The sequence below is a fragment of the Chiloscyllium plagiosum genome, unplaced genomic scaffold, assembly GCF_037043375.1.
Source record: "Chiloscyllium plagiosum isolate Xiang-an unplaced genomic scaffold, Cpla_swu_hap1 HiC_scaffold_1, whole genome shotgun sequence".
In the NCBI taxonomy this organism is placed as follows: Eukaryota; Metazoa; Chordata; class Chondrichthyes; order Orectolobiformes; family Hemiscylliidae; genus Chiloscyllium; species Chiloscyllium plagiosum.
The window spans coordinates 25,924,484-25,951,736 of record NW_028270139.1 but is presented as its reverse complement, the minus strand read 5'-3'; the positions used below and the strand labels follow the sequence as shown (position 1 = coordinate 25,951,736).

At 42.6% G+C, this 27,253-nt stretch overlaps 1 protein-coding gene across 1 annotated transcript in view; it reads left to right on the top strand.

Annotated features, from left to right (window-relative positions):
- Positions 1 to 27,253, top strand: part of LOC122553550 (5'-3' DNA helicase ZGRF1-like) — an 84,990-nt gene that overhangs the window by 16,751 nt on the left and 40,986 nt on the right. The window contains exons 9-15 of the mRNA XM_043697538.2: positions 188 to 323; positions 2,642 to 3,282; positions 3,492 to 3,630; positions 6,210 to 6,394; positions 7,445 to 7,644; positions 11,170 to 11,315; positions 21,271 to 21,417. Of these exons, the coding sequence (XP_043553473.2) occupies positions 188 to 323; positions 2,642 to 3,282; positions 3,492 to 3,630; positions 6,210 to 6,394; positions 7,445 to 7,644; positions 11,170 to 11,315; positions 21,271 to 21,417 (1,594 nt within the window). The remainder of the gene's footprint in view (positions 1 to 187; positions 324 to 2,641; positions 3,283 to 3,491; positions 3,631 to 6,209; positions 6,395 to 7,444; positions 7,645 to 11,169; positions 11,316 to 21,270; positions 21,418 to 27,253) is intronic.

Genomic DNA, 27,253 nt, shown 5'->3' with positions numbered 1-27,253 from the left:
ACTGCACATATATCTGAACCTGAATTCAAAAACCTTTTTTTTTCATGGCGCTCTTGCTGTTTGCTGTTACCAAACACTTTTCTAAAGTGAATTCGGTTCAATATTGATTAGTGGCTATAATTGAAAATAGATTACAACAACGGTATTCAAATTCAGTTCAAACCTTCTGAATTTTGTTTCTGACAAGGTAAACTCTCCAATGCAACAGGTGCCTTCGGATGATACAGTTGTGCATGATGCCCTGAGATGTTCCAGAGATAACCTGCATAGTAACCTGAGTGAACCTAAGTTTTCAATGCCAACCCACCGACCAAGTACCAGTGGTAAGTTATTGTTGTCAAAAGAAAGTAAATTTCCAGAATTGGGAATATAAATCTGAAGTGGAATAATTCTTAAAAATGTGTCTAATCGATAATCAAGCACAGGAATATTATGGCATATTATCGCATCAGCAAATGAAAACATGTCATCTGTACTAATATCCAATTGCCTCCAGCATTTATTTGCATTAATTGCATTATATAATTAAATACTATTATTGTCACTTAACTCATTCTTTGAGATTGAATGCAGTTTAATTGGATGAATGGATGGGTGCAAGATATCGGTCCCGCTGCCTTCCTGCTTCCCTCTGATCAAATCCAGAGTGGGAAGGCTGCTGGTGGCATTCCTGCCCTAAGAGTTTAGCCAACAGCAGGAATTCAGTCGCCATTCGGAGAAGTCACACAGCAAATCCTGTTGTAATCATTGCAGGCCTTGTGTTTGTGGCAAGGCTGGAATCTATGGTTGGTGTTCAAACAAAAATCAGTTGAAATAAAAAATTTCTAGAGAATGGCACAGTTTGAAAAGAAGGTGCATGAGATTTGGAAGTGAATTCTGGGAAATTGGTAGAGCGGCAGGTGACAGGAAGTAGGAATAATGGTAAGGGTAGTAAATTGGCAAACTGTCACCAATGTTGTCCCACAAGGATCTGTGATGGGGCCTCAATTATTCACATTATTTATTAATGACTTGGATATTGGCACAGAAAGTCACCTGTCCAAAATTGCTGATGACACAAAGTTAGGCAGCATTGTAGACAATGTAGATTATAGCATTAAATTACAAAGTGGTATTGATAAGACTAAGTGAATAGGAAATACTGTGGCAGCTGGATTTCAGTGTTAGCAAGTGTGAGGTTATCTGTTTTATATCAAGAAAACTTAGATCATGGTACTTCCTAACTGGTATGAAGTTAAATACAGTAGATGTCCAGAAGAGACTTAGGGGTTTGGGTGCATTGATATTTAAATGCCACAAACAGATGTAGAAGATTATCAAGAAAGCTAATGGAGTTCTGGCCTTTGTATCTAGAGGACTGGAAAATAAGGATGCAGAAGTTATGCTGCAGTTAGATGCCACTTGGAATACTGTGAGCAGATCTGAGCACCACCCCTTAGGACGGATACATTAGCCTTGGAGGGAGTACAGTATAGGTTTATAAGAATGATACCTTGACCTTAGGAGTAAGGTAATGAGGAGAAATTATACAAATTATTAGGTCTGTTTACTCCAGCATTTAGAAGTTCAAAGGATGACCTGATCGGAGTCTTCAAAATATTAGCAGGAAAAGACAGGGTAGTTCAAGATAAACTATTTCTGGTTAGGGTTCTAGAACTAAGGAGTGTTGTCTGAGAATTAGGGCCGGACCATTCAAGAGATGTTAGGAAGCACTTCTAGCTGTGGTAGCTGTTTGGAATTCTCTTCCACAAACATCAGTGGATGCTAGATCAGTTGTTAATTTTAAGCTATTTTGTTAAGCAAAACTATTAAGGAATGTGGGCCAAAGGCAGATATATGGAGTTAGGACACAGATCAGTCATGATCTCATTCGATGATGGAACTGACCTCATGGGCTACTCCTGTTCCTGCTTTCCTATGATTTTAGGAAGAAATATTTTCACACAGGGTGATGGTGCCCAGATACGCTATCTAAAAGAGTAGTAGAGGCAGGAACCAACCTCAAGATATTTATCAAGCATTTAAATAAGCACTTGAAACATCATAACATTCAAGTTTACACACTAAGTGCTGAAACATGAGATTAGAATAGACTGATGCATGGTGACTGGTGGGGCATGATGGGCTAAAGAGGCTGTTTCTGAGATTTGAAATCTCTATGACTGTAACCCAGCTGGTCTGGCACCATCTGTGGAGAGATGAACAGTTAATGTTTTGGGTATCTGTTCAAAATGTTCTCGCTTCACACATGCTGCCAGACCTTCTGAGTATTTCCAGGGAACAGGGATGCATCTTAGTAATAAAGTAAATTCAGAGAGCATAGATATGGGAAATAATTTAGAGTGAGCTGGGCGTTTATAGCCAGACTGAGGAGATCTTAAGAAAGCATCTGGCTTGGCAGGATCAGAGGTAAGGAAAGCAGAAAAGGTAGTTGAGGGTATAATGACTATCCTAGTGTCAAACATACTGATGAGTTCCTCGCATTTACTGTTAAAGATGAGGGTGAAAGGAGTAGAGGAGAGAGGTTGATAATAGAGGTAAATATTCAGATGATGTCACCCTCTCGTATTTGGTTAGTGATGTTCACAATCTGTGTTATTTACTGCACGCAACCATATCCTCATTTCCTTGTTTTTCATAGGAAGTGAAAGGCCAGATATTTTTGTGAATGATGGAGGATCAAGAATCCAATCAGCTTTCAGACTAAGAACTTCACTTGTTACCATTCCAACAACAGAGAAAAGCAACGACCAATCTCTTGCTTCAGGTTCTTTTGAAAGTCTTTCAGGTATAATTGAACCAGATCAGCATAACCAATGCTCAACTATTTACTCGAAGAACAGTGGACAAGGTGATTTACAGAACTACTCAAAAAATACAGTCAGCTCTGAGTCCATGAGTTGGAACTGTGAAACTTGTGTTGATAATGTTGTTGCCAGCCCAATCAATATTCAAGGAACTTTACAGACGAAGACTAGCAAATGGCAAAAGTATCAAATCACAGTATCTCCAAACAGTAGCAGTTGTGGTACACAAGATTTTACCTCGGATGCAGAAGGAATGTTTGACACGGCAGCATTTGAGGAAGAGGATGGAAGAATAGTTGGAATTCAGGACAATGTAAATGATTCCTTTTCTGTCGAGCTGATCAAAGACAAATTGATCAAACAACATGAAAATACCTTACGAGTAAATAAAGCATGCTCTTTACCAATCATCGATTCTACCCATAACCAACACAATGTACTGAGCAACACAAATCATAATAGGAAATTCTCTGAGGCAAGTCTCTAGCTTCAATTTGTCTCGGTATCTTAATTTTTACATTGCATTCAAGAAGTTTTATTTGTATTTTCTGTCTTAAGTATCCAATGATAAAGTTGTATGTAAAGTTATAAGATCAGCACAATAAAAAGGACATTTAAGCTTGTCAGCAATAAAACAGACACTGATTTGATTCTGAGTGTTAAGGTCTCTATTCTTTGTTGCAGGTTATCTCACTTTCAGAGTTGAGCTTTCCCAGAGCAGATATTTCACAAAGAACAAAGATTCTTAAGAGACAAATAACAATTCCAGCTTCCTTCCTCAATCCTGCCCATTACCGACAGGTCTTCACAGCAGCTATAACAGGTATTAGTAATACTTTTTTTGAACACTAAAGGAATTTAGTGACATGGGAATATTGTGGGAAATTGGAATTAAGATTGGTGGTCAGCCACCATTATATTGAATATTGGAATAGGGACCAGGGTTCTACTGCTGCTACTGTATCTTATATTCTCATTCGAAAAGTTGGCTTTGAAGTTGGCTCAAAAGCTATTCAAATCTGCTAGTTAGTTACACTATAGACAAGTACTATCCTTTTTTTGTTTACAAGTGATTGTCAAGTCTATTATTGGTAATCCCTGATAATATTCAGTATACCTTAATTTAAGTGATTTCTGATTATGGGAATCTTGATCAATGCTGAGTTAGCTGCTGTTGGGTGGAATGGAAGTCAGCTGTGCATATCACTTCAGAAATCCAGAGCTAGAAGGTAAAACCAGAACAGCCAGCACTTTCAGGGCTGATTGCTATCCAATAACTTTTGCTAGGATTTGGTGCAAAACAGGATTAGGCTTGCTTGCAATAACCTCTGTGGGCTGGATTTAGATGACCTAAGGTGCGATTCTTTCCCTGCGATTGGAGACCTGGTGGGATCTCCTGTCAGTTCCATGGGGGTATAACATGTGCTCCTGCAGGTCTTTCACCGGATTCTTTACCCTGCGACAGAAGTTCCTCGTGCTGAAAGTTGCTGGACAGTTAGAGCTGAGCAGCTGTTCACTGCCGTTAGCCATCATTGGGAGTGGTGACAGCTGCTAGCAATCCAGGATTGCTGAGGGGCCCCAGGCCAAAGCTGAGTGTGGGGGCAGGTTGGGGAGTGTGCAGAGGCGTCAGAAGGGATGCATTGAAGGCATGAGCAATAGGGTTGCTTTGAACTGTCCCCCTTTTCCCAATGTTGAGTTGCGCAGTCAGTTGAGTTATATCTCCAACCCCATGAGACTCCAACATCAAATGGTCTGTCAGCACTTACTGTCCAGCCACAGATGTGAAGTTGCTTAAATAGCTGAGTTACTAGAAAGCCACACCCTGGCAACAGCCCTGTATTTAACTAACGTTACTGGATTCCATAAAGGATGGATAAGGGGATAAAATGAAAATAAAAGGAGATGGCAATGGTCTAGTGGTATTATCACTGGACTAATAATTCAGAGACATAAGTAATGTTCAAATTGCACCATGGTGGAAAGGGGAATTTTAATTCAGTTAAAAAATCCGAAATTCAAAGTTAAAACTCCGCTGGCTTGTTAATGTGCTTTAGGGAAGTGAATCTAACATTACTTGGTTTGGCTAAATGTGAGTCCTTGAGGAGAAAGTGAGGTCTGCAGATGCTGGAGATCAGAGCTGGAAATGTGTTGCTGGAAAAGCGCAGCAGGTCAGGCAGCATCCAGGGAACAGGAGAATCGACGTTTCGGGCATAAGCCCTTCTTCCTAAATGTGAGTCCTGACCCACAGCAGCATTGCTGACTTTTAACTACCCTCTGAAATGGCTTAGCAAGCCACTCAGTTTTATCAAAAACACTAAAATGTCTCCAAGAAATTAAACCAAATGGACCACTCAGCATTAGCAAAAATGCACTAGAAAGGATGACAACAAGATCACCCCCATCGACTCCAAAACGTCCTCTTTGCTGACATCTGAGGGCTATGTCAAAATTGGGAGTGCTGTCTCACAGACTCATCAATCAACAGACTGACTTAGTTAAACGCGCACAACTGAACCTTATAGACAATGGTTTGGTTATCTGATGCCTAGATAGTCTCTTCTACAGCATAGATTGAATTGCTTGTTGAGACTCTACAGAATCCTTTGAGTAGTAGACCCTGGGAAATTTAAGATTCAAATGGCAATCCCCCTGCACTAGGAACCCTCCAAAAGCATCCATTTAAATCTGACAATTCAAAGGGTTACTCTGCAGTTAAGTTAATTGTTATCTAGTAGAAGTTTGACAATTAAAAATCTATTCTGACTCCTGGGTAACTATTAAACTGATCACTGAACTTCACACACACAATTCCAACTCCATCTCTTCCAGATATTTTAAACCCTCCAGATACTGATTCAACATATCCCTTCCCATTGGGTCCCTGGGGTTCATCCTACATCTAATTTTCTGGGGTTCATCCTACATCTAATTTTCTTAACGGTTGGATGGGCCTCTTCTAAATGGAAGTCAGTGTTGCAATTGGTGTGCTCAGTTGGCTGGATAGTTGATTTGCAATGCAGACTGATTTCAATGGTATAGATTCAATTCCCATACCGGCTGAGGTTACTATGAGGGATTATCCTTCTCAACCTCTCTTGTAAACCTCAGGTTGAACTAGCACCAGTCATCCATCTCTCTCTCTCTCTCTCTCTCTCTCTCTCTCTCTCACTCACTCACTCACTCACTCACTCACTCACTCACTCACTCACTCACTCACTCACATACACACAATCCATCTGAAGAATTTTGACTTGGAATAATAAAGATACGAAATATGGTAGCCTTCTATTGTGTATGATATATGACTTGTGCTTCTTCTGCTACTTCCAATAACTACATATTTAACACAGTAACTCTTCAGTGTGAAATCAGTACAATGTACTCCGCCTGTCATTCTTTCAGAACACCTCAACATTTGGCTCTTTGAACTATCTCAGAAACTTCACAAAGCATTGTCAAAAGTTGACATATCCAACTATTCTTCAGAAAAAGCAGGAACTGCTGGAAAAGAGCAAAATTTTGTCCCACTTTGCCAACATCAGCAACCTGCAAAGCTGGTCATGGTTAAAAAGGAAGGTCCAAATAAGGTAATATTTTTAACACATAGTTTTTTTTTGCTATAAATGTGTTTGTTACAATTTAAACTTCAAACTCCTGCTTGACAAGGGAGACATTAACCAGAGTTTTCACGCTTGATCTTGACCTAGATAGATAGGTTAAGTGTGGATATTAGTTGAAGGTCTGAGAGATTATGTGAGTTGTACATATATGTGGCTGCAAAGCAGCCTTTAAAGCTATTTTCTGATATTCTGTTGTTACTTTTAGAAGAACTTCACGTCTGGTGTGTCATACAGCAGTGAACAAATGTAATTTCACCTGTATTGTGTCTCAACCCAGCTCCATTTTTATCCATGTAATTCCTTGTACCTCCCTTTTCCAGACTTCAAATTAGATGCAAAAGTTCATTGTGGAGGTCACAAATGAATAATGTACGCACAGGTGAGGTACCAGAGGTCTGCCAATGCAATGTAATTCTCTGGTATGTCACCTGAGTCACCATTCTTCATGTCTCAACGCAGACTTATTTGAATGTGGGAAGCATTATAGTTGGGCTAAATAAAATGATCTTATAGCTAAAATCATTCATAGCAATGAGACCTATGAATTCTAATTGAGCTGCTTCTTCAACTCTTGTCCATAGTCTGAATGCTGAGTCCAGTTCCAATAAGTCTATTTGAGTTGAGATCAACTCACTCAGCACAAAGTATTTGAACTTTAGATGTTCCTGATCTTTATAACTCCATGTTGCACTCACTTACTGAAATATTGGCAGGGTGTTGTTATCATTTAAATATGCTATTTTAAACATTTTATTTTTCTTTTAAAACAGTGGACAGATTACTCAAAATGATTAAAGTTGATGCAATAAGCACTAAGAATCGTGTATTTATGTAATTTATTTCAAAAAACTTTTGTAAAAGACTTACATAGGATCTCTGGCAATCATTAACCATTTTAATATTGCAAACAGAAATATGTGGCATTTTCTGTAACTCAGGCTACTGCTTAGATATTTCCTTTTTTTCTATTTGAAAGAATGGTATGCTATAATTTAAATTGCATTTTTATTCTTGTAGGGGCGTTTATTCTATACTTGTGATGCCTCAAAAGCGAACCAGTGTAAGTTTTTCAAGTGGTTAGATGACATACGACTCATTAATTTGGAGCAAAACGTGGACCCCCCATCTAAGTTAAAACTGTCTGATGCTAAGAGTTTAGGTGCCTTCATCAGAAGTCAGCACATATCTCTGTACAGTGAATGTGTGCTTCATATAAGGTATGCTTTATTTTTGTTTATGTTTGCTGTTAGTGAAACAACTTTTGATGATTTTTCTTTTTGTTGCATTGAATTCAATTTATATTTATTTTTCAGAAACATGGATGAAATGTAATCACTTTTGAAATGCAAAGTATTATTTTACAGGAAAATTGAATGCTGTGCATAAATGACTTTTTTGTACTGGTCATCTGTTCTGGAAAATAGTTTAGCAAACCACTTTGAATACTCTTTAAACATTCATTCATTGTATATGAGATTCTCTGGCTAGGCCAGCATTTATTGCCTGTCCCTAACTGCCCAGCGAAAACGCTGTTGCTTGGGTCTGGTGCCACATGTATGCCAGTTCTGTGCCTACAGTGATTTTATGACAACTATCAGGAGTTTAATTTCAGAATTTTATTGAATTCAAATTTTACGATCTGCCATAGCAAGAGCGTTAGCCTGGGGTTCTGGATTACTAGTCGAGTGAGATTATCACTACACAATCGCCTTCCCAACATACATAGATGTCACTCTTTGCTCGTATTGTGTATTATGATAATGTTACTGAAAAAGGTAGAACCATTCAAAATTCATCAGAGTTAAGGGTTGTATATGACTGGACAAAGTATCCAACATAATTAGAGCTGGAAGTTTTAATAACAATGAAGGAAATGATGTACTAACTAGAATGGCTTCACTTGGAGGTCGCCACTGATGATGTTACCTAGCCAGGTAATGAAACGTCGGATATCAAACCTACATCTCAGCGAGCAAACCTACACCCTAAGCCTCAACCTGAGCTACAAACCTTCACAAACTTTCACAAATCTTGCAATGGAGATGTGATTTGTGATTGGGCATAATTGTGAACTTTATTCTTGGCTATCACGTGTCTACAAAGGGGAAGGGTGGTGGAGTGGCAAAGTTAGTAAAGAATTCTGTCTCAGCAGAATGTTTTGTGCAGAAAATCCTACAATTGAAGGAGAGAAATAAAACATTTCTGATTTTAAGTTGCAGAATATTGAATATTGTAGTAAAGCTTGGTTGTGGGGAATGAGATGCAATAGTTTTGGGGGCTGAATTTGCAAACAATTCAGAGAAATAGGAAAGAATAACAAGTAATAGTAGATAATTTAAATTATCCTGAATTAAATGGGCATAAAGATAATGCATGTAGTCAAATGTGAGATGGCAGTTTCTACATCATGTTTAAGACATGTTCCAAACAGTATGTTTTAGTTAAACAGAAAAATTGCTAGGTATTGATGGAAGTAGATGAAATAGGACAAGTGTGTGATGTAGGAGGAGGAGAAGAGTTGAGAAATAACCACTTTAACATGATCACGCTCAATATGGAAGTAGAAAAGGATAATGAAGAGTCAAGCATAAGGAGGTAGGTCTAAATAACAAAGGTCCTGTGCTGTCCTGTTCTATGTTCTAAATCGGTGAGATGAACCACAATTTAATTCTGATCACTAATTTAATGGCCCCCTTTCCTCTCATTCTCACTCGAGCTGCCATGTCAGCCTCTCAAAAACAGTACAGAGGGCGTCTGCAATCTGTCAATTGCTGTCACTTTCAGCAGCAGATTCTTCTGGTATGTGCAGCCGTGCTCCCAATTGCATGCATTTTCATCTGCCTTTATGCCAATTCAGACCTCTCGAACTCACTCTCATGACTTTTCCTGTGTAAGTAGTGAAGAATGGAGTGGGCAACAAGAAATTGCAATCGATTGACTCGAACAAGTTCAGTCATTATTTTTCACAAAAGCATGGTTGAGCTTCGATTTCAGCATGTGCTCACCTTCTGCATTGTCAGACGTTGTTGGAATAGCATTGTGTTGCAGATCCAATGTTATCATGACAAATATTTGGGTAAGCACAGTGACAGGAGGAGTTGGCCTGTCTGATTTGTGACTGTAAAATCCAGCTATAGGATCCTGATTGTAATCTTCAGCTGTAAATGGACAGGTAAATCACCACGTACCTTCTACCTATTTGTAACAGAGAGAGAGGGACTATATACCATTGTTAGAGGACAGTTCCAGGATTTGTTTCTGGAAAATGCAGAAATCTCTTTCTGAATCTAGGCAAACACTGCAGCCAATCTGTTCTTCTTTCATTCTGAGATTGGCTACCAGCTGCCTTTCTCTCTCTCGCTGAATATCTGTCTGTAACGAAAAGTGTGGCCCTGGAAAAGGACAGCACGTCAGGCAGCATCCAAGGAACAGGAGAGTCAGCATTTCAGGCAAAAGCCATTCATTAGGAATGTTGGGGGGGGGGGGGAGGGATGCGGGCTGAGAAGTAAATAGGAGGTGAGGGTGGGGGAAGGTAGTTGGGAAGGCGATAGAAAGATGCAGGTAGGGGGTGATAGTGATGGGTCGGAGGGGAAGTTGAGCAGATAGGTGGGAAGGAAGATGGACAGGTAGGACAGTTCAAGAGGGTGGTGCCAAGTTGGAAAGTTAGATCTGGGATGAGGTGGGGAGAAGGGACATGAGGAATCTGTTGAAGTTGATGTTGATGCCATGTGATTGAAGGGTCCCAAGGCGGAAGATGACGCATTGTTCCTCCAGGCATTGTGTCGTTTGGATTTGGCGGTGGAGGAGGCCCAGGACTTGCACATCTTTGGCGGAGTGGGAGGAGGAGTTGAAGTGGTCAAACATAGGGCGGATGGATTGTTTGGTGTGTGTGTCCCAGAGATGTTCCCTGAAACATTCCCCAGGTTGGTGAGCTGTCTCCCCAATGTGGAGGAGACCATATGGAGAGCAACGGACACAGTAGATGAGGTGTTTGGATGCGTAGGAAAATTTGTGCCAGATGTGGAAGGATCCTTTGGGGCCTTGGACGGAGGTGAGGGGGAAGGTGTGGGCTCAGGTTTTACACCTCTTGCAACGGCAAGGGAAGATGCCGGGAATGGAGGGTGGGTTGGTGGGGGACCTAATGAAGGAGTTGCAGAGGGAATGGTCTCTGTGGAATGCAGATAAGGGTGGGGAGGGAAATATATCTCTGGTGGTGGGGCCTGATTGAAAGTGGCAGAAATGTCAGAGGATAATGCGCTGTCTATGTGCCAACCTCCTCAGATCTATTGTATAACTCTTTAATAAAACAAGGTTTTCTGCAGGGTTCAGTTATTTTGCTTTATGCCATATTCTGTTTTTCAGCACCATGTGGCATAATGTTCCAAGTTGACTTCATCAATCACGTTTTAAATACTCTTGATGGTTTCAGTCAGACTGAGTTTACCAATAATGGGTCATTCAACTGACAGATGAGTTAACACTGTGTGATGAATGATAATCATTCACAGGAAACCTTTTAGTCATTTTAACTTTTAAAATCATTGAAGTATTGTCGAGCTATTTGTATCTTTTCGGTGTAGACTGTGTTGAAATGTTTCAATATGAACTACTGGATTGCTCTTTTTTAAAAAAGAATTAGAATCTTTTTGGTAGTCTATTTTCCCCTTATTTTGAAAATTGATTCCCTTGGATTCGTGTTCACTTATTTAAAATGAACTGATTTTTGTGTCAATTGTTTGCAGAAAAACATCTGCTTTTCAAAGAAAGAGGTTCTATCATGGCAAAGTGAAAGAAATGACATATATGGAAGGGGATTTGGAAAGCTGCTATAAAACCAAACTGTACCTTGGCTTAAGCAGGAAAGAGGGCTCATCAGTTTACAATAAAGGTACATTTAAAATGTTCCAATTTAGAAAACTCACAATTGAGGCTGAACCAAATAATGAGATTACATCACAATGGAGGAAATTTTGTTTTTAAATTACCTCTCTATTTCACCTCTCTATTTATTGCTTAGAACACAATTTGCATATTTACGCATATTAGTACAATATTTCAGATATGTGACAAATATGATTTGGCCTGTAAACCAATGGAAATTATTTTAGGAGATATAGAATCAAAGTATTTTACAGCACAAAAGGAGGCTATTTGACCCATTGTGTCTGTACTGGCTCCCAGAAAAGCTACCCAGCTAGTCCATTCTCCAGCCCTATCTCTATAACCCTCGAAATTCATCACTTTCAAATCTATATATATATAAAATATCTATATATACAAAATATCTATATATATATATATATATATATATCCAGCTCCATTCCTCTTACAGAATCTGCTTCCACCACTCTCAGGCATTGCATTTCAAATCCTAACAAATCTTTGAGTAAAGTAGTTGCTCATCTCACTCCTAGCTCTCTTGCTGACAGTCTTGAAATTCTGACCCCAAGTTACTACACAACAACTAGGGGAAACAGAATATCTTTCTTTACCCTGTCAAAATTGTTCATGATTTTGAACTTCTCAATAAGGTCTCCTCTCAGTCTTCTTTGCTCCAAGGAGAATAAAGCTGGAAATGTGTTGCTGGAAAAGCGCAGCAGGTCAGGCAGCATCCAGGGAACAGGAGAATCGACGTTTCGGGCACAAGCTCTTCTTCAGGAATGAGGAAAGTTTGTCCAGCAGGCTAAGATAAAAGGTAGGGAGGAGGGACTTGGGGGAGGGGCGTCGGAAATGTGATAGGTGGAAAGAGGTCAAGGTGAGGGTGATAGGTCAGACTGGGGTGGGGGCGGAGAGGTCGGGAAGAAGATTGCAGGTTAGGAAGGCGGTGCTGAATTTGATGGATTTGACTGAGACAGGGTGGGGGGAGGGGAAATGAGGAAACTGGTGAAATCCGAATTCATTCCTTGTGGTTGGAGGGTTCCTAGCCGGAAGATGAGACGTTCTTCCTCCAACCGTCGTTTTGTTGTGGTCTGACGATGGAGGAGTCCAAAGACCTGCATATCCTTGGTGGAGTGGGAGGGGGAATTGAAATGTTGAGCTACAGGGTGGTTGGGTTGGTTGGTCCGGGTGTCCCAGAGGTGTTCTCTGAAACGCTCCGCTAGTAGCCGGCCTGTCTCCCCAATATAGAGGAGGCCACATCGGGTGCAGAGGATGCAATAGATGATATGTGTGGAGGTGCAGGTGAATCTGTGGCGGATATGGAAGTTTCCTTTGGGGCCTTGGAGGGAGGTGAGGGGGGAGGTGTGGGCGCAAGTCTTGCACCTCCTGTGGTTGCAGGGGAAGGTGCCGGGAGTGGAGGTTGGGTTGGTGGGGGGTGTGGATCTGACGAGGGAGTCACGGAGGGAGTGGTCTTTACGGAATGCTGATAGGGGAGGGGAGGGAAATATATCCTTGGTGGTGGGGTCCGTTTGGAGGTAGCGGAAATGACGGCGGATGATGCGCTGTACATGGAGATTGGTGGGGTGGTAGGTGAGGACCAGTGGGGTTCTGTCCTGGTGGCGGTTGGAGGGGCAGGGTTCAAGGGTGGAGGAGTGGGAAGTGGAAGAGATGCGGTGGAGGGCATCGTCGACCACGTCGGGGGGGAAATTGCGGTCCTTGAAGAAGGAGGCCATCTGGGTTGTGCGTTTTTGGAACTGGTCCTCCTGGGAGCAGATGCGGCGGAGTCGAAGGAATTGGGAGAATGGGATGGCGTTTTTACAGGGGGCAGGATGGGAGGAGGTGTTGTCCAGGTAGCTGTGGGAGTCGGTCAGTTTGTAGTAGATGTCCGTGTTGATTCGGTCGCCTGAGATAGAAATAGAAAGGTCGAGGAAGGGGAGGGAGGAATCTGAGACTGTCCAGGTGAATTTGAGGTCGGGGTGGAAGGTGTTGGTGAAGTGGATGAACTGTTCAACTTCCTCGTGGGAGCACGAGGCGGCGCCGATACAGTCATCGATGTAGCGGAGGAAAAGGTGGGGGCTGGGGCCAGTGTAGTTGCGGAAGATGGAGTGTTCCACATATCCTACGAAGAGGCAGGCATAGCTGGGGCCCATGCGGGTGCCCATGGCTACTCCTTTCGTTTGGAAGAAGTGGGAGGATTGGAAAGAGAAGTTGTTCAGGGTGAGGACCAGTTCAGTCAGTCGAAGGAGGGTGTCAGTGGAAGGGTACTGGTCGGTACGGCGGGAAAGAAAGAAGCGGAGGGCTTTGAGTCCTTCGTGATGGGGGATGGAGGTGTACAGGGACTGGATGTCCATGGTGAAAATAAGGCGTTGGGGACCGGGGAAGCGAAAATCATGGAGCAGGTGGAGGGCATGGGTGGTGTCCCGAACGTAGGTGGGGAGTTCTTGGACTAAGGGGGACAGGACGGTGTCAAGGTATGTGGAGATGAGTTCGGTGGGGCAGGAGCAGGCGGAGACAATGGGTCAGCCGGGGCAGTCAGGTTTGTGGATTTTGGGCAGGAGGTAGAAGCGGGAGGTGCGGGGTTGTGGGACTATGAGGTTGGAGGCGGTGGATGGGAGATTCCCCGAGGTGATGAGGTTATGGACGGTGACAATGGGTCGGCCGGGGCAGGCAGGTTCCCTGGATGCTGCCTGACCTGCTGCGCTTTTCCAGCAACACATTCCCAGCTCTGATCTCCAGCATCTGCAGACCTCACTTTCTCCTCAAAGATTTCAACCTACTGCGAATCCTCTTACAAGGATGCCTTCTTTGAAGAAGCTCTCTTCCTCCCTCTACAAAGATTTCAGTGAGTCCCTCTCTCACTGCACCCCCCAGGTCATCTCCTCTGCACAGAAGCTCTTCAGCCACATTCTCAAACAGACTCACTACCACAGCCACATCTCCTTCCTCAGCACCTGCCTACGGAACCGACTTATCCCGCACGGACTCCGGACTACGTTCCGACCAACAAAACTTGGACCCAACCAGGACTACCAGTACCTACAACAAATCCGAAGACTCCAGCGATTCTCCTGTTCCCTGGATGCTGCCTGACCTGCTGCGCTTTTCCAGCAACACATTTCCAGCTCTGATCTCCAGCATCTGCAGACCTCACTTTCTCCCCAAGGAGAATAAATCCAATTGCTCTAATCTTTCCTTGTCTCTGAAATCTCTCATTGCTGATATCATACTAGTAAATCTTTTTTGGACTCTCTCCAGGGCTTGAACATCCTTCCTTGACTAAACTGCCCAGAATTGAACACAATATTCCAAATGTGTTCTGACCAATGATTTGTAAAGATGTAGAGTCATGGAGTACAGCATGGAAACAGACCCTTTGATCCAACTCGTTCATGCCAACCAGATGTCCTAATCTAGTCCCATTTGCCAGCACTTGGCTCATATCCCTCTAAACCGTTCCTATTCATACACCTATCCATATACCTTTTAAATGTTGTAGTTGTACCAGCCTTCACCACTTCCTCTGGCAGCTCATTCCATACACGCACCACTCTCTGCATGAAAAAGTTGCCCCTTCGGTCCCTTTTATATCTTTCCCCTCTTATCCCGAACCTATGCTCCCTAGTTTCTGGACTCCCCCACCCCAAGAAAAAGACCTTGTCTATTTATCCTATGCATATCCCTCATAATTTTATAAACCTCTATAAGGTCACCCGTCAGCCTCCGATGCTCTAGGGAAAATAGCCCCAGCCTATTCAGCCTCTCCCTTTAGCTCAAATCCTCCAACCCTGGCAACATCCTTGTAAATCTTTTCAGAAACCTTTCAAGTTTCACAACATCCATCCTATAGGAAGGAGACCAGTTAGCCCATCTGAACTAATCTAAAGTAACCTTCTTTGCTCTTCACTACACCTCCAATTTTGGTGTAATCTGCAAATTTATTAATTATACCTCCTATGTTCACAACCAAATTATTTATGTAAATGACAAAATGTAGTGCTCTTTGCTCTTATGGTGTGTGCCTTAACTTATAAACTCAAGGGTTCTGTAAGTCTTAACTATTTCAACTTGCCTGATCATCTTCAGAGTCATAGAATCATATAAATGTACAGCATGGGAACAGACCCTTCGGGCCATCCCATCCACGTCGACCAGATAACCCAACCCAATCTCAGCCCACCTGCCAGCACCCGGCCCATATCCCTCCAAACCCTTCTTATTCATATACCCATCCAAATGCCTTTTAAATGTTGCAATTGTACCAGCCTCCACTACTTCCTCTGGCAGCTCATTCCATATACGTACCACACTCTGCCTGAAAAAGTTGCCCCTTAGGTCTCTTTTATATGTTTACCCTCTCACCCTAAACTTATGCCCTCTCTTCTGGATTCCCCCTCCACCCCCCCAGGAAAAGACTTTGTCTATTTATCCTATCCATGCGCCTCATAATTTTGTAAACCTCTATAAGGTCACCCCTCAGCCTCTGACACTACGAGGAAAACAGCTCTAGCTTGTGAAGCCTCTCCCTGTAGCTCAAATCCTCGAACCCTGGCAACATCTTTGTAAATCTTTTCGGAACTCTTTCAAGTTTCACAACATCTTTCCGATAGGAAGGAGACCAGAATTGCACGCAATATTCCAACAGTGGCCTAACCAATGTCATGTACAGCCGCAACATGACCTCCCAACTCCTGTACTCAATACTCTGACCGATAAAGGAAAGCATACCAAATGCCTTCTTCAATATCCTGTCTACCTGCAACTCCACTTTCAAGGAGCTATGAACCTCCACTCCAAGGCCTCTTTGTTCAGCAAGACTCCCTAGGACCTTACCATTAAGTGTATAAGTTCTGCTAAGATTTGCTTTCCCAAAATGCAGCACCTCGCATTTATTTGAATCAAACTCCATGTGCCACTTCTCAGCCCATTGGCCCCTCTGATCATGATCCTGTCGTAATCTGAAGTAACCTTCTTCGCTGTCCACTACACCTCCAATGTTGGTGTCATCTGCAAACTTACTAACTGTACCTCTTATGCTCGCGTCCAAATCATTTATATAAATGACAAAAAATACTGGACCCAGCACCGATCCTTGTGGCTCTCCACTAGTCACAGGCCTCTGAAAAACAACCGTCCATTACCAGCCTCTGTCTTCTACCTTTGAGCCAGTTCTGTATCCAAATGGCTAGTTCGCCCTTTATTCCTTGAGATCTAACCTTACTAATCTGTCTCCCATGGGGAGCCTTGTCGAACGCCTTACTGAAGTCCATATAGATCATATATATCACTCTGCCCTCATCAATCATCCTTGTTACTTCTTCAAAAAACTCAATCAAGTTTGTGAGGCATGATTTCCCACGTACAAAGCCATATTTACTGCCCCTAATCAGTCCTTGCCTTTCCAAATACATGTACATCCTGTCCCTCAGGATTCCCTCCAACAACCTGCCCACCACCGACGTCAGGCTCACTGGTCTATAGTTCCCTGGCTTCTCCTTACTACCCTTCTTAAAGAGTGGCACCACGTTAGTTAACCTCCAGTCTTCCAGCACCTCACCTTGACTATTGATGATACAAATATCTCAACAAGAGGCCCAGCAATCACCTCCCTAGCTTCCCACAGAGTTCTAGGGTACACCTGATCAGGTCCTGGGGATTATCCACCTTCATGCGCTTCAAGACATCCAGCACTTCCTCTTCTGTAATATTAACATTTTTCAAGTTGTCACCATCTATTTCCCTACAGTCTATATCTTCAATGTCCTTTTCCACAGTAAATACTGATGCAAAATACTTGTTTAGTATCTCCCCTATTTTCTTTGGCTCCACACAAAGGCCTAATCTTTGAGGGGCTCTATTCTCTCCCTAGTTACCCTTTTGTCCTTAATGTATTTGTAAAAACCCTTTGGATTCTTCTTAACTCTATTTGCCAAAGCTATCTCATGTCCCCTTTTTGCCCTCCTGATTTCTCTCTCAAGTATACTCCAATTGCTTTTGTACTCTTCTAAGGATTCACTCGATCTATCCTGTCTATACCTGACAAACGCTTCCTTCTTTTTCTTAACCAAACCCTCAATTTCTTTAGTCATCCAGCATTCCCTGTACCTACCAGCCTTTCCTTTCACCCTAACAGGAATATACTTTCTCTGAATTTTCGTCATCTCACTTCTGATCACTTTCCATTTTCCAGCAACCCTTTACTGCGAACATCTGCCCCCAATCAGCTTTTGAAAGTTCTTGCCAAATACCATCAAAATTGGGCTTTCTCCAATTTAGAATTTCAACTTTTAGATCTGGTCTATCCTTTTCCATCACTATTTTAAATCTAATAGAATTATGGTCGCTAGCACCAAAGTGCTCCCCCACTGACACCTCAGTCACATGCCCTGCCTTATTGCCCAACAGTAGGTAAAGTTTTGCACCTTCTCTAGTAGGTACATCCATATACTGAATCAGAAAATTTTCTTGTACACACTTAACACAATTGCAGTCCCCATCTATGTTTGGTAAGTTAAAATCCCCTACCGTCGCCACCCTATTATTCTTACAGATAGCTGAGATCTCCTTACAAGTTTGTTTCTCAATTTCCCTCTGACTATTAGGGGGTCAATCCCAATAAGGTTATCATCCCTTCCTTATTTCTCAGTTCCACCCAAATAACTTCCCTGGATGTATTTCCAGGAATACCCTCCCTCAGTACAGCTGTAATGCTGTCCCTTATCAAAAACATCATTCCCCCTACTCTCTGGCCCCCCATTTCTATCTTTCCTGGAGCATTTGTATCCTAGTATATTAAGCTGCCAGTCCTGCTCATACCTGAGCCATGTTTCTGTAATTGCTATGATATCCCAGTCCGATGTTCCTTATCATGCCATGAGTTCATATGCCTTCCCTGTTAGGCCCTTTGCATTGAAATATATGCAGTTTAATTTATTAGTCCAATCTTGTCCCTGCCTGCCCTGACTGTTTGACCCGCTTCTGTTCTCAACTGTACCAGTCTCAGATTGATCTCTTTCCTCACTATCTGTATCCACCCCCCCCCCCCCCCCCCCAACCTTACTAGTTTAAATCCTCCCAAGCAGTTCTAGCAAATTTCCCTGCCAGTAGATTAGTTCCCTTCCAATTTAGGTGCAATCCATCCTCCTTGTACAGGTCACTTCTACCCCAAAAGAGATTCCAATGATCCAAAAATGTGAATCCTTCCCCCATACACCAGCTCCTCAGCCATCCATTTATCTGCTCTATCGTCCTATTCATATCACTGGGAGTAATCCAGATATTACTACTCTCAAGGACCTCCTTTTAAAATTCCTGCCTAACTCTCTTTTAAATTTCCCTTCAGAATCTCAACCTTTTCCCTTCCTATGTCATTGATTCCAATGTGGACAATGATCTCTTGCTGGCCCCTCTCCCCGTTGAGAACATTCTGCACCCTCTCTGAGACATCCTTGATCCTGGCACCAGGGAAGCAACACACCAATTGCCTTTGGGCGGCATGGTGGCACAGTGGTTAGCACTGCTGCCTCACAGCGCCAGAGACCCGGGTTCAATTCCCGCCTCAGGCGACTGACTGTGTGGAGTTTGCATGTTCTCCCCGTGTCTGCTTGGGTTTCCTCCGGGTGCTCCAGTTTCCTCCCACAGTCCAAAGATGTGCAGGTCAGGTGAATTGGCCATGCTAAATTGCCCGTAGTGTTAGGGAAGGGGTAAATGTAGGGGTATGGGTTGCGCTTCGGTGGGTCGGTGTGGACTTGTTGGACCGAAGGGCCTGTTTCCACACTGTAATGTAATCTAAAAAAAAACCATTCTGATTTTTTTTGCTGCTGGCCACAGAAATGTCTGTCTGTACCTCGGACTAGAGAGTCCCCTAACACAATTGATCTCTTGGAACCCGACGTACCCCTCGTTGCATTAGAGCCAGTCTCAATACCAGAAACTTGGCTGTTTGTGCCACGTTCCCCTATGAATTGATCACCCCCTACATTCTCCAGAACAGCATACTTGTTTGAAATGGAGATAGCCACAGAAGACTCCTGCTCTACCTGTCTACCTCTCTTACCTTTCCTGGAGTTAACCCATCCATGTGACTGTATCTGAGTATCTGAGACTTTCCCCTTTCCTATAACTGCCATTCATCACATCCCATTGCTGTTACAAATTCCTCATTGCCTCTAACTGTCTCTCCAACCAATCCATTCGATCTGATAGGATTCACAACCAACAGTATTTATTGCAGATATAATCTGCCCCTGTAAACTCTCCTTAAACTCCCACATTTGTAAAAAGCGCATATCACTGTACTAAAGGCCATTTTTGCTCCTTCACAGTCTACAGGCCCAGGAAATAATACTGTCTTATTCCTCTACGAAACACTGCCCCAGGTTAAATTATTAATTATGGCTTATATTTTAAGTTTAATCAAGAGACATATCTCAAAAAACATATAATCAAGAAAGAACCCACACTACCCACTACTGCAGACTTTCTGTAGGCCACACTTAAAACAATTCACTTATCTGTTTCTGTGCTGTGTCTTTGCCCAAACAGCTGCTCCAAGATCAGTTGTGAATTTCACTGTTTGTTAATTTTCCCAGATGCACTCCGATGTCCAGTGACACACAAACAGCAAAGGCAGTAACTGTGCAGGTACACTGTGGTGTCAGTTTCCTTCTCTCTCTCTTTCCTGCACTGACCTCATCATGTGCTTCCTTTGTGTGTTCTTCTCCCTTTTAAAACTGCTGTTGTTTTGACTTTTTTTCCCCAAAGTTGCAAGACAATGCAACAGAATGTAAAACTGTAATTGCTGCTGCTGGAATTTGAGGAAATCACCTCCACCACCTAAAATACCTGAAAAAAGGAGCAGTTGTTAGAGCCAGAAAGTTTTCCCGTCCTCCATTTTGGATTACCCAGAATTAATTATGTACGTGAACCACAATGTCCCTCTGCTCCTGTACTCCCCTCAAAGTTGTATCATTGAGTTGTATTGTGTCTTGATGTTTTTTCTACCAAAATGCATTACCTCACATTTCTCTGCATTGGAATTCATCTGCCAGATGTCTGCCGCTTTGGCCAAATGGTCAGTGTCCCTTTGAAGTTGCTCAATATCATCCATACAATTCACTAATTTCCTTCGCTTAGTATAATCTGAGAATTTAGAAGTTTTGCCATCAACATCCTCTCTAAATCATTTATATAAATCAGAAAAGGCAAAGCTCCCAACATCAATCCCTGGTGAACACCACTTTCAACTTGTCTCCAGTCTGAGAAATGCTCATCTATACCTACCCTCTGTTTCCTATCTTTTACTCAAATTCTAATCCATCCTGCCAAGGAAACATCAATCTCAAACAACTTCCCATGCCACCACCACCGATATCCTCTAAATTCCAGCCACGAGAGTTTGCTGACTCAGGAGTTACGACTGCACCACACAGCCTCTGTCTGGGAATTGTGCCGGACTAGTTGGAGACTTGTAGCTACAGGCCCAGTAGCCTTGCTTGTGTAGAATGAAGAGGTAGCTAGGGTACTACCTGCCGTCAATATAGCCAAAACTGTGAAGAATACTTTTCTTGGAGGAGGGGACTATGCGTGTCATGCTGTTCAAATGCTTGCATTCTGGCCTCAGTGTGTCTCCTGTTTAATTCAGAAAACTACACACAGGTTTTGGCTAATTCACCCAGCATACCTTGAATACAAATGGTGGAAAGCATATATCAGCACAAACCTAGATTTTGTCCAGCTCTTTCTCCATGTGTATGCAGTCTGATTTATTCCAAGGATCAGCAAACGATCCAATATCTGATTTTAAAACGGAGGTGGGGTGCAGTCATTGATGAAGTAGCTAAAAGCCAAAAGTAGTAATCTCTGGTTTTCATCTGGTGCCAAGTTCTAATGGGGGAAGGAATAAAAGAACAGGGAAGATAAGTTATTTATCATATTTTTATGATTCCTTTCTTTAAAAATTATGACAGATGACCTCTGGGTTGTATCAAAAACATTGATGTTTGATCCATTGGACACTTTCATCGCATGTAGTGTTTTCTACGGACCATCCTCAACAAGTGAAGTCGAGCTTTTGCCTCTGAAAGGTTATTCTCCTTCCAAATGGCCTTCAGACAGTAAGTTCTTCATTCTGTGTTGTTCTGTTTCTCTCCTCTCCCACCTTGCCACAAGTTCTTTGTATTTAAGCACGAGGAGTAATTAAACTAGATGGTAAATTTTATCTTCACTAAATGATAACAAGAAATCCATTCAGACAGGGGAGACACCTCAACCGAGAAGCTACCATTTTATGCTCAGGAAGTAATCAAAACAATGTAATTTTGACACCCCTTTTTCTGTAATTCTTCTGTTGATATCTGTTCTGTCATTTTTTATTGAAATGTTTCTGATTATTCAAGACCTTCTCTCTTTCTTCGACCCCTGCTCCCACAGATACCTTTCACAGATACTTTTTATGTATTCCAATCCATTTTGATTCAGGGAAAGGGGATTAAAGGCTGTTGGGCTGTATCCGCCTCTTGCTGTACCAATAAGATATTTGCTCAAAGTGAGGTGGACAAAGTGTTGAGGAAGGTCATAAGATGGTATTTTCCCCAGGCTGGTGCCTTATCTTGTTGTCAATATTAAGTGTTTGTGTACGAAAGTCAGATGAGGAAAAATGCACAGGTACAGCTATATTTCCTCCCTACTGTAGAAAATCCTGCAAATACTCACGAGGAAACAAATAAAGAATGGACTATTGGTGCTGTAAGGCACCAGGTAGGAGGTAATAAATGAATGCTTGAGTTACCATGTGAAGGGCAGGATTTATCACTTCAAGCAATCTTCAGTTCTCCTGCACTCATTCAGTTAGCATTTGAACAGAATGAACTGGTACCATGGTTTTTTTTTTAATAGATATTTTTATTGAAAAAGAAGATTTTTGAGATTTTTTTCAAAATTACAAAAATAGTACAAACTAGTGTATTCAACTTTACAATATAATAACAACACCATTTTAGAATTTTTAAAAAACTGACTACTAATCTATTCTATAAACTACCAAAACATAAAATAGGATATCATACGTTACTGACAATTAACAAAAGGAGAAGAGAAAATAAATGAGTAAATAAATAACTAGATACATATTCAAAATAAATGTATACCTAGTCATAACAAAACCCGTATTTATACAGGATTCCTCCTCCTGGGAGCCCCCGAACCAGCCAGAACCATTACCACAGCTAAGCAAAGGCCCTGAACAATATGGCCGATATATCTGTGTCAATGTAGTTCAAAAGGGCTGTCATGTTCTATGAAATAATTCCATTTTTTGGTGCACCATATTCGTAAGCAAGTCAAGTGGGACATATTCCATGACTATCCTATGCCAATTTGAAAGTCCTGGGGGTCTTTCGGATACCCAATTCACTAAAATGTTTTTCCTTGCACAAAAGGAAAGGATACTGAATAATTTCCTCCCGTATACATCCAAAGAGGGGAAATTTCGGGAGCCCAAAAGTAGAGACACTGGGTCCAACCCAATCTCCGTAGCCAAAATCTTTGCTTAGACATTCGATACTCTGTCCCATTATCTGCAGATCTTATGGCATGTCCACAGACAATGCGTGAGAGTACCAACTTCGATTTTGCATTTAGGACACATTGGAGATGCTCCAGCCTTGAAATTTGTGATTCACTCAGGTGCTTTGTGAGCCTTATGAAGATCTTCAATTGAATAGCCTGAGTTCTGTTGCAGATAGAGATCTTTCTGGCATTTTCTCAGACATCCTCCCACATCCCCAATTCTTGTATATAACAGTTCCATGTCCTTCGATACCTTATTACATAGTAGGTGGTAGAGAGTACTGACCGAGGGCGGACCCATCAGCCGAAGCAATCTCCTTTCCCTATCCGATTTATAAGGATTAATTATCAATGTGGTCGTCTTTTGTATGAAGTCTTGTATTTGAAAAAAAACAAAAAAAGTCCTTGCTAGACCGCCCAAACTTCTGACGTAGCTGTTCGAAGGACATCATGACCTCCCCATCGAACAGATCTCCCAAACAGGAGATACCTCTGGACTCCCAGATTTTGAATACAGCATCAGTCAGCCCTGGATGGAATCCCAACGTTCCCACTATTGGGGTATAAGGGGAGGTTTTTTGTAGGTTACCCTCATCCTGCTGCATTATCCTCTAGGCTTTGATTGTATTTAAAACAAAAGGATTTTTACAATGAGCCATAATAACTCTCATCTTATCCATAAATAGTAGATTGTTGAGGGGACATTTTGCTTGGGAGGCCTCAATATCTAACCACATTGATTGTGGGTCACAAGAGACCCAATCAGCTACATAAGATAATAGAGAGCTTAGATTAGATTAGATTCCCTATAGTGTGGAAACAGACCCTTTGGCCCAATAAGTCCACACCAACCCTTCGAAGAGTAAACCATCCAGACCCATTTCCCTCTCACTAATGCACCTAACACTATGAGCAATTTAGCATGGCCAATTCACCTGACCTGTACATGTTTGGACTGTGGGAGGAAACCGGAGCACCTGGAGGAAACCCACGCAGACACTGGGAGAATGTGCAACCTCCACAAAGACAGTCACCCAAGGCTGTAATCGAACCTGGGACCCTGGTGCAGTGAGGCAGCAGTGCTAACCACTGAGCCACCGTGCCATCCCGATTGATACCTCAATCGGGGTGGCACGGTGGCTCAATTGGTACCTCCTGAAATCTGGAAAATCCAGCCCACCCCTTACTTGTGGAAGCTGCAGCTTTTCTAATGTAATAAGTCTATGGCTCCAAATAAAGGAGCCAAGCCAATCATAAAGCTTACGCAGTGCCTGTCTCGGCATCAAGGGGAGCATTCTCATAGGCGAGGTAGAATATTCATCGTAACCAAAGCTATTCTATCTAGCCAGGCTATCGGGAGATCTTCCCAGCCTTGAAAGTCTCGTCTTATTTTCTCTAATAAATATGTATAATTGGCTTTATATAGCTGACCAAATGCCAGAGTAATAAAAATACCTAAATAAAGAAAACCTCCCAGTGACCACTGAAAGGCGAAATCCGTCCAGAAAATTGGATATACTGGCAAGACCTCCCAGCAACATGGCCTCCGATTTCATAAAATTGATTTTGTAACCTGAGAACATAGTAAATAAGTTAACCACTTGAATTAAGCTGGGCACAGATGTCAATGGATCATTTGAGAAAAGGAGGACATCATCTGCATAGACAGTAATTTTGTGCTTACTGATCCAACCACTGGAGCCGTTATATTAGGGTCAGCTTGTATAGCTTCCTCCAGCGGCTCAATCACTAGCACAATAGTGGTGAGAGAGGGCATCCTTGATGACAACCTCTGCCAATGCTAAAGCTATCCGAGCTTAAACTATCGGTAATCACTGCTGCTTTGGGATCATTTTATAATATTGTAACCCATTTAGTAAAGACCTCTCCAACACCAAACCGTTCCAGCTTATAAAAGAGATATGGCCATTCTACCCAATCGAATGCTTTCTCTGTATCTAGGGAGACAACTAATCTCGGTATCGCTCCCTGCTGGTAGGCTTGTACCATCTTTAAGACTCTTCAAGTGTAATTAGTTGATCTGCAACCCTTTATAAACCCCGTCTGGTCCTCTTTTATAATGAATGGTAAAACCCGCTCCAATCTTAATGCCAATATTTTTGAGAGAATTTTAAAATCCACGTTCAACAAGGATAAAGGTCTGTACGAAGAGTAGTCATCTGAGTCTTTCCCTTCTTAAGAATGAGAGAAATATTTGCTTCTCTTGGAGAAGGCGGGAGGCAGTCCTGACTATGTGAATAATTATACATATTTATAAGTGGCCCAACCAAATTCCCTCTAAATTCTTCATAGAACTCAGCCTGAAATCTGTCTGGTCTGGGCGCTTTGCCACTCTGGAGCTGCCTCACCGTCTCCTGTACTTCCTGGGTTGCCGGGGGGCATTCAAGAACGACACCTGCTCTGAGGTTAGGCCCAGGAGGGCCAGATTTTAAAAAAAGACTCCATCTTCCTCGTTCTATCCTCACAGTCCTGTGACTTATACAATTTGAAATAGAACTTTCTAAATGCTGCATTGATCTTTTTACGATCACAAGTCAGGGTACCAGCACTCTCTCTAATAAACGTAATGGCTTGAGGAGCCTTTTTCTTTCTGGCAAGATATCTGCCAGGCATGCCGCCATATTCAAATAATCTCTGCTTCACAAATAATATCTCCCTCTTTGCAGTTTGAGTAAGTGTGGTGTTCAAAGGCTGTGATCTGCTGCAGTTTAGTAATGGAGGGCTGATCAACATACGCTGTCTCAGCCACCTCAGTCAAGCAGACCCTGTTGTTCTCCTTTTAGTCTTTTCCGAGTCGCAGAATATTAGATAACCAAGCCTCGCGTGTATGCCTTAGCAGTCTCCCACATCACCGAAGGGTTACTGGCCGTGCCTGAGTTGATATCCCAGAAGGTTTTAAATTCCGGCAAGTATTATTTTATGAACTTCAATAGAAAAGTGTCCATACACCAATGTCGGGAACCTATCTCATCATCACTAGTCTTAACCTCTATATATACTGCGGCATGGTCGGAAATAGTTATATTACCTATTTTACAAAACAGTATCGAGTTCAAAAGGGTCGAGGGGACAAAAATCATATCGATTCTGGTATGGCACTTGTGTGGGTTAGAATAAAAAGTAAAGTCTCTACTGTCAGGGTGAAGACACCTCCACACATCTACCAGCCACAACACCCTATTCAGATCTCAAAGATATGCCCTCAGAGCTCCTAGGTATCCTGTCCGTCTTTGGGTCGATGATACAATTAAAATCTCCCCCTACAGTTGTGTGGCGTAACCCAAGGCATTTGCCTCATCAAATGCCTTCCTCTTGCGAACCACAGCCGGAGAGAAGTCCTGGGACAACAATATCTTTGAGCCTTTGTATATCATGGCATGGGGATCCTTCCCCAAGATTCTGGAGGCCTCCAGCAGCATTTGTTTTTCCCTGTAGTGTTGAAGTCGAACTAGGACTGGGTGGGGGCACTGGCACAGCAACCCGGGGCCCGCTCAATCCGCATGCGGCCCAACTCCGACTCCAATTTCAGCAGCTGTGGAGCCATTGCTCCAGGAAATCAACAAGCTGGCCTTCCTTCTCCCATTCGGGAAGGCCCAGCATCCGAATATTTTTCCGACGACCTCAATTTTCAAGGTGGTCGATATGTTCCTCTAAGGTCCAGACTCGACACTCCAGAGCCTGGACCTGACCCATAGATGACTCGGCAGTGGTCTTGGAGGCCGCGGCCCGTTGGTCTGACCCCCCCACCCGACATGCTGCCGGAGTTTCTCGATCTCTCGGTCATGCATCTGCAGCATGACCAAGATCGACTCCCACCTGGGCTGGGTCTCTTTGATAGATGCATCAATTTTCTTTCGGAGCTTAACAATCTCCGAGATCAGCCTCGCCTCTGCAGGTAAGTCCTCCGGAGTGATCGCAGATGTCTCTTTTGCTGCGGGGGGAGGGGAGTGGTCCCTGCCTGCTGCGAACTGCAAGAGCCTTTGCCTTTGGTCATTTTAAAAAGCATCAAACTGCTAAAGTTTGATGCAGAATGGCCAAGGCTGCTGGGGCAAAAACTATATTAAACAATTTAGCAGATGAGGTGAGGGTGAGTACCCCACTTTGCCTGAGTCTTGGGCAGAGCTTTGCAGACTCAGACCTACTGAGTCGCCGCCATCTTGGATCTCTGTCATGGTTGAATTTTACCTGAAACCAACCCCAGCATGTTGAAAAATTGTCTACTTGCTGGTTAAGTGGAGTTTAGGTCTAAAAGTCCCCACAATACCAAAGTTTTGCTGCATTTTTGATCATGCTTTAGTGTATTAAATCATTTTATTCAAGAGTAAGGGATATTGCACCAGATAATTTGAACCAAAAATGTTT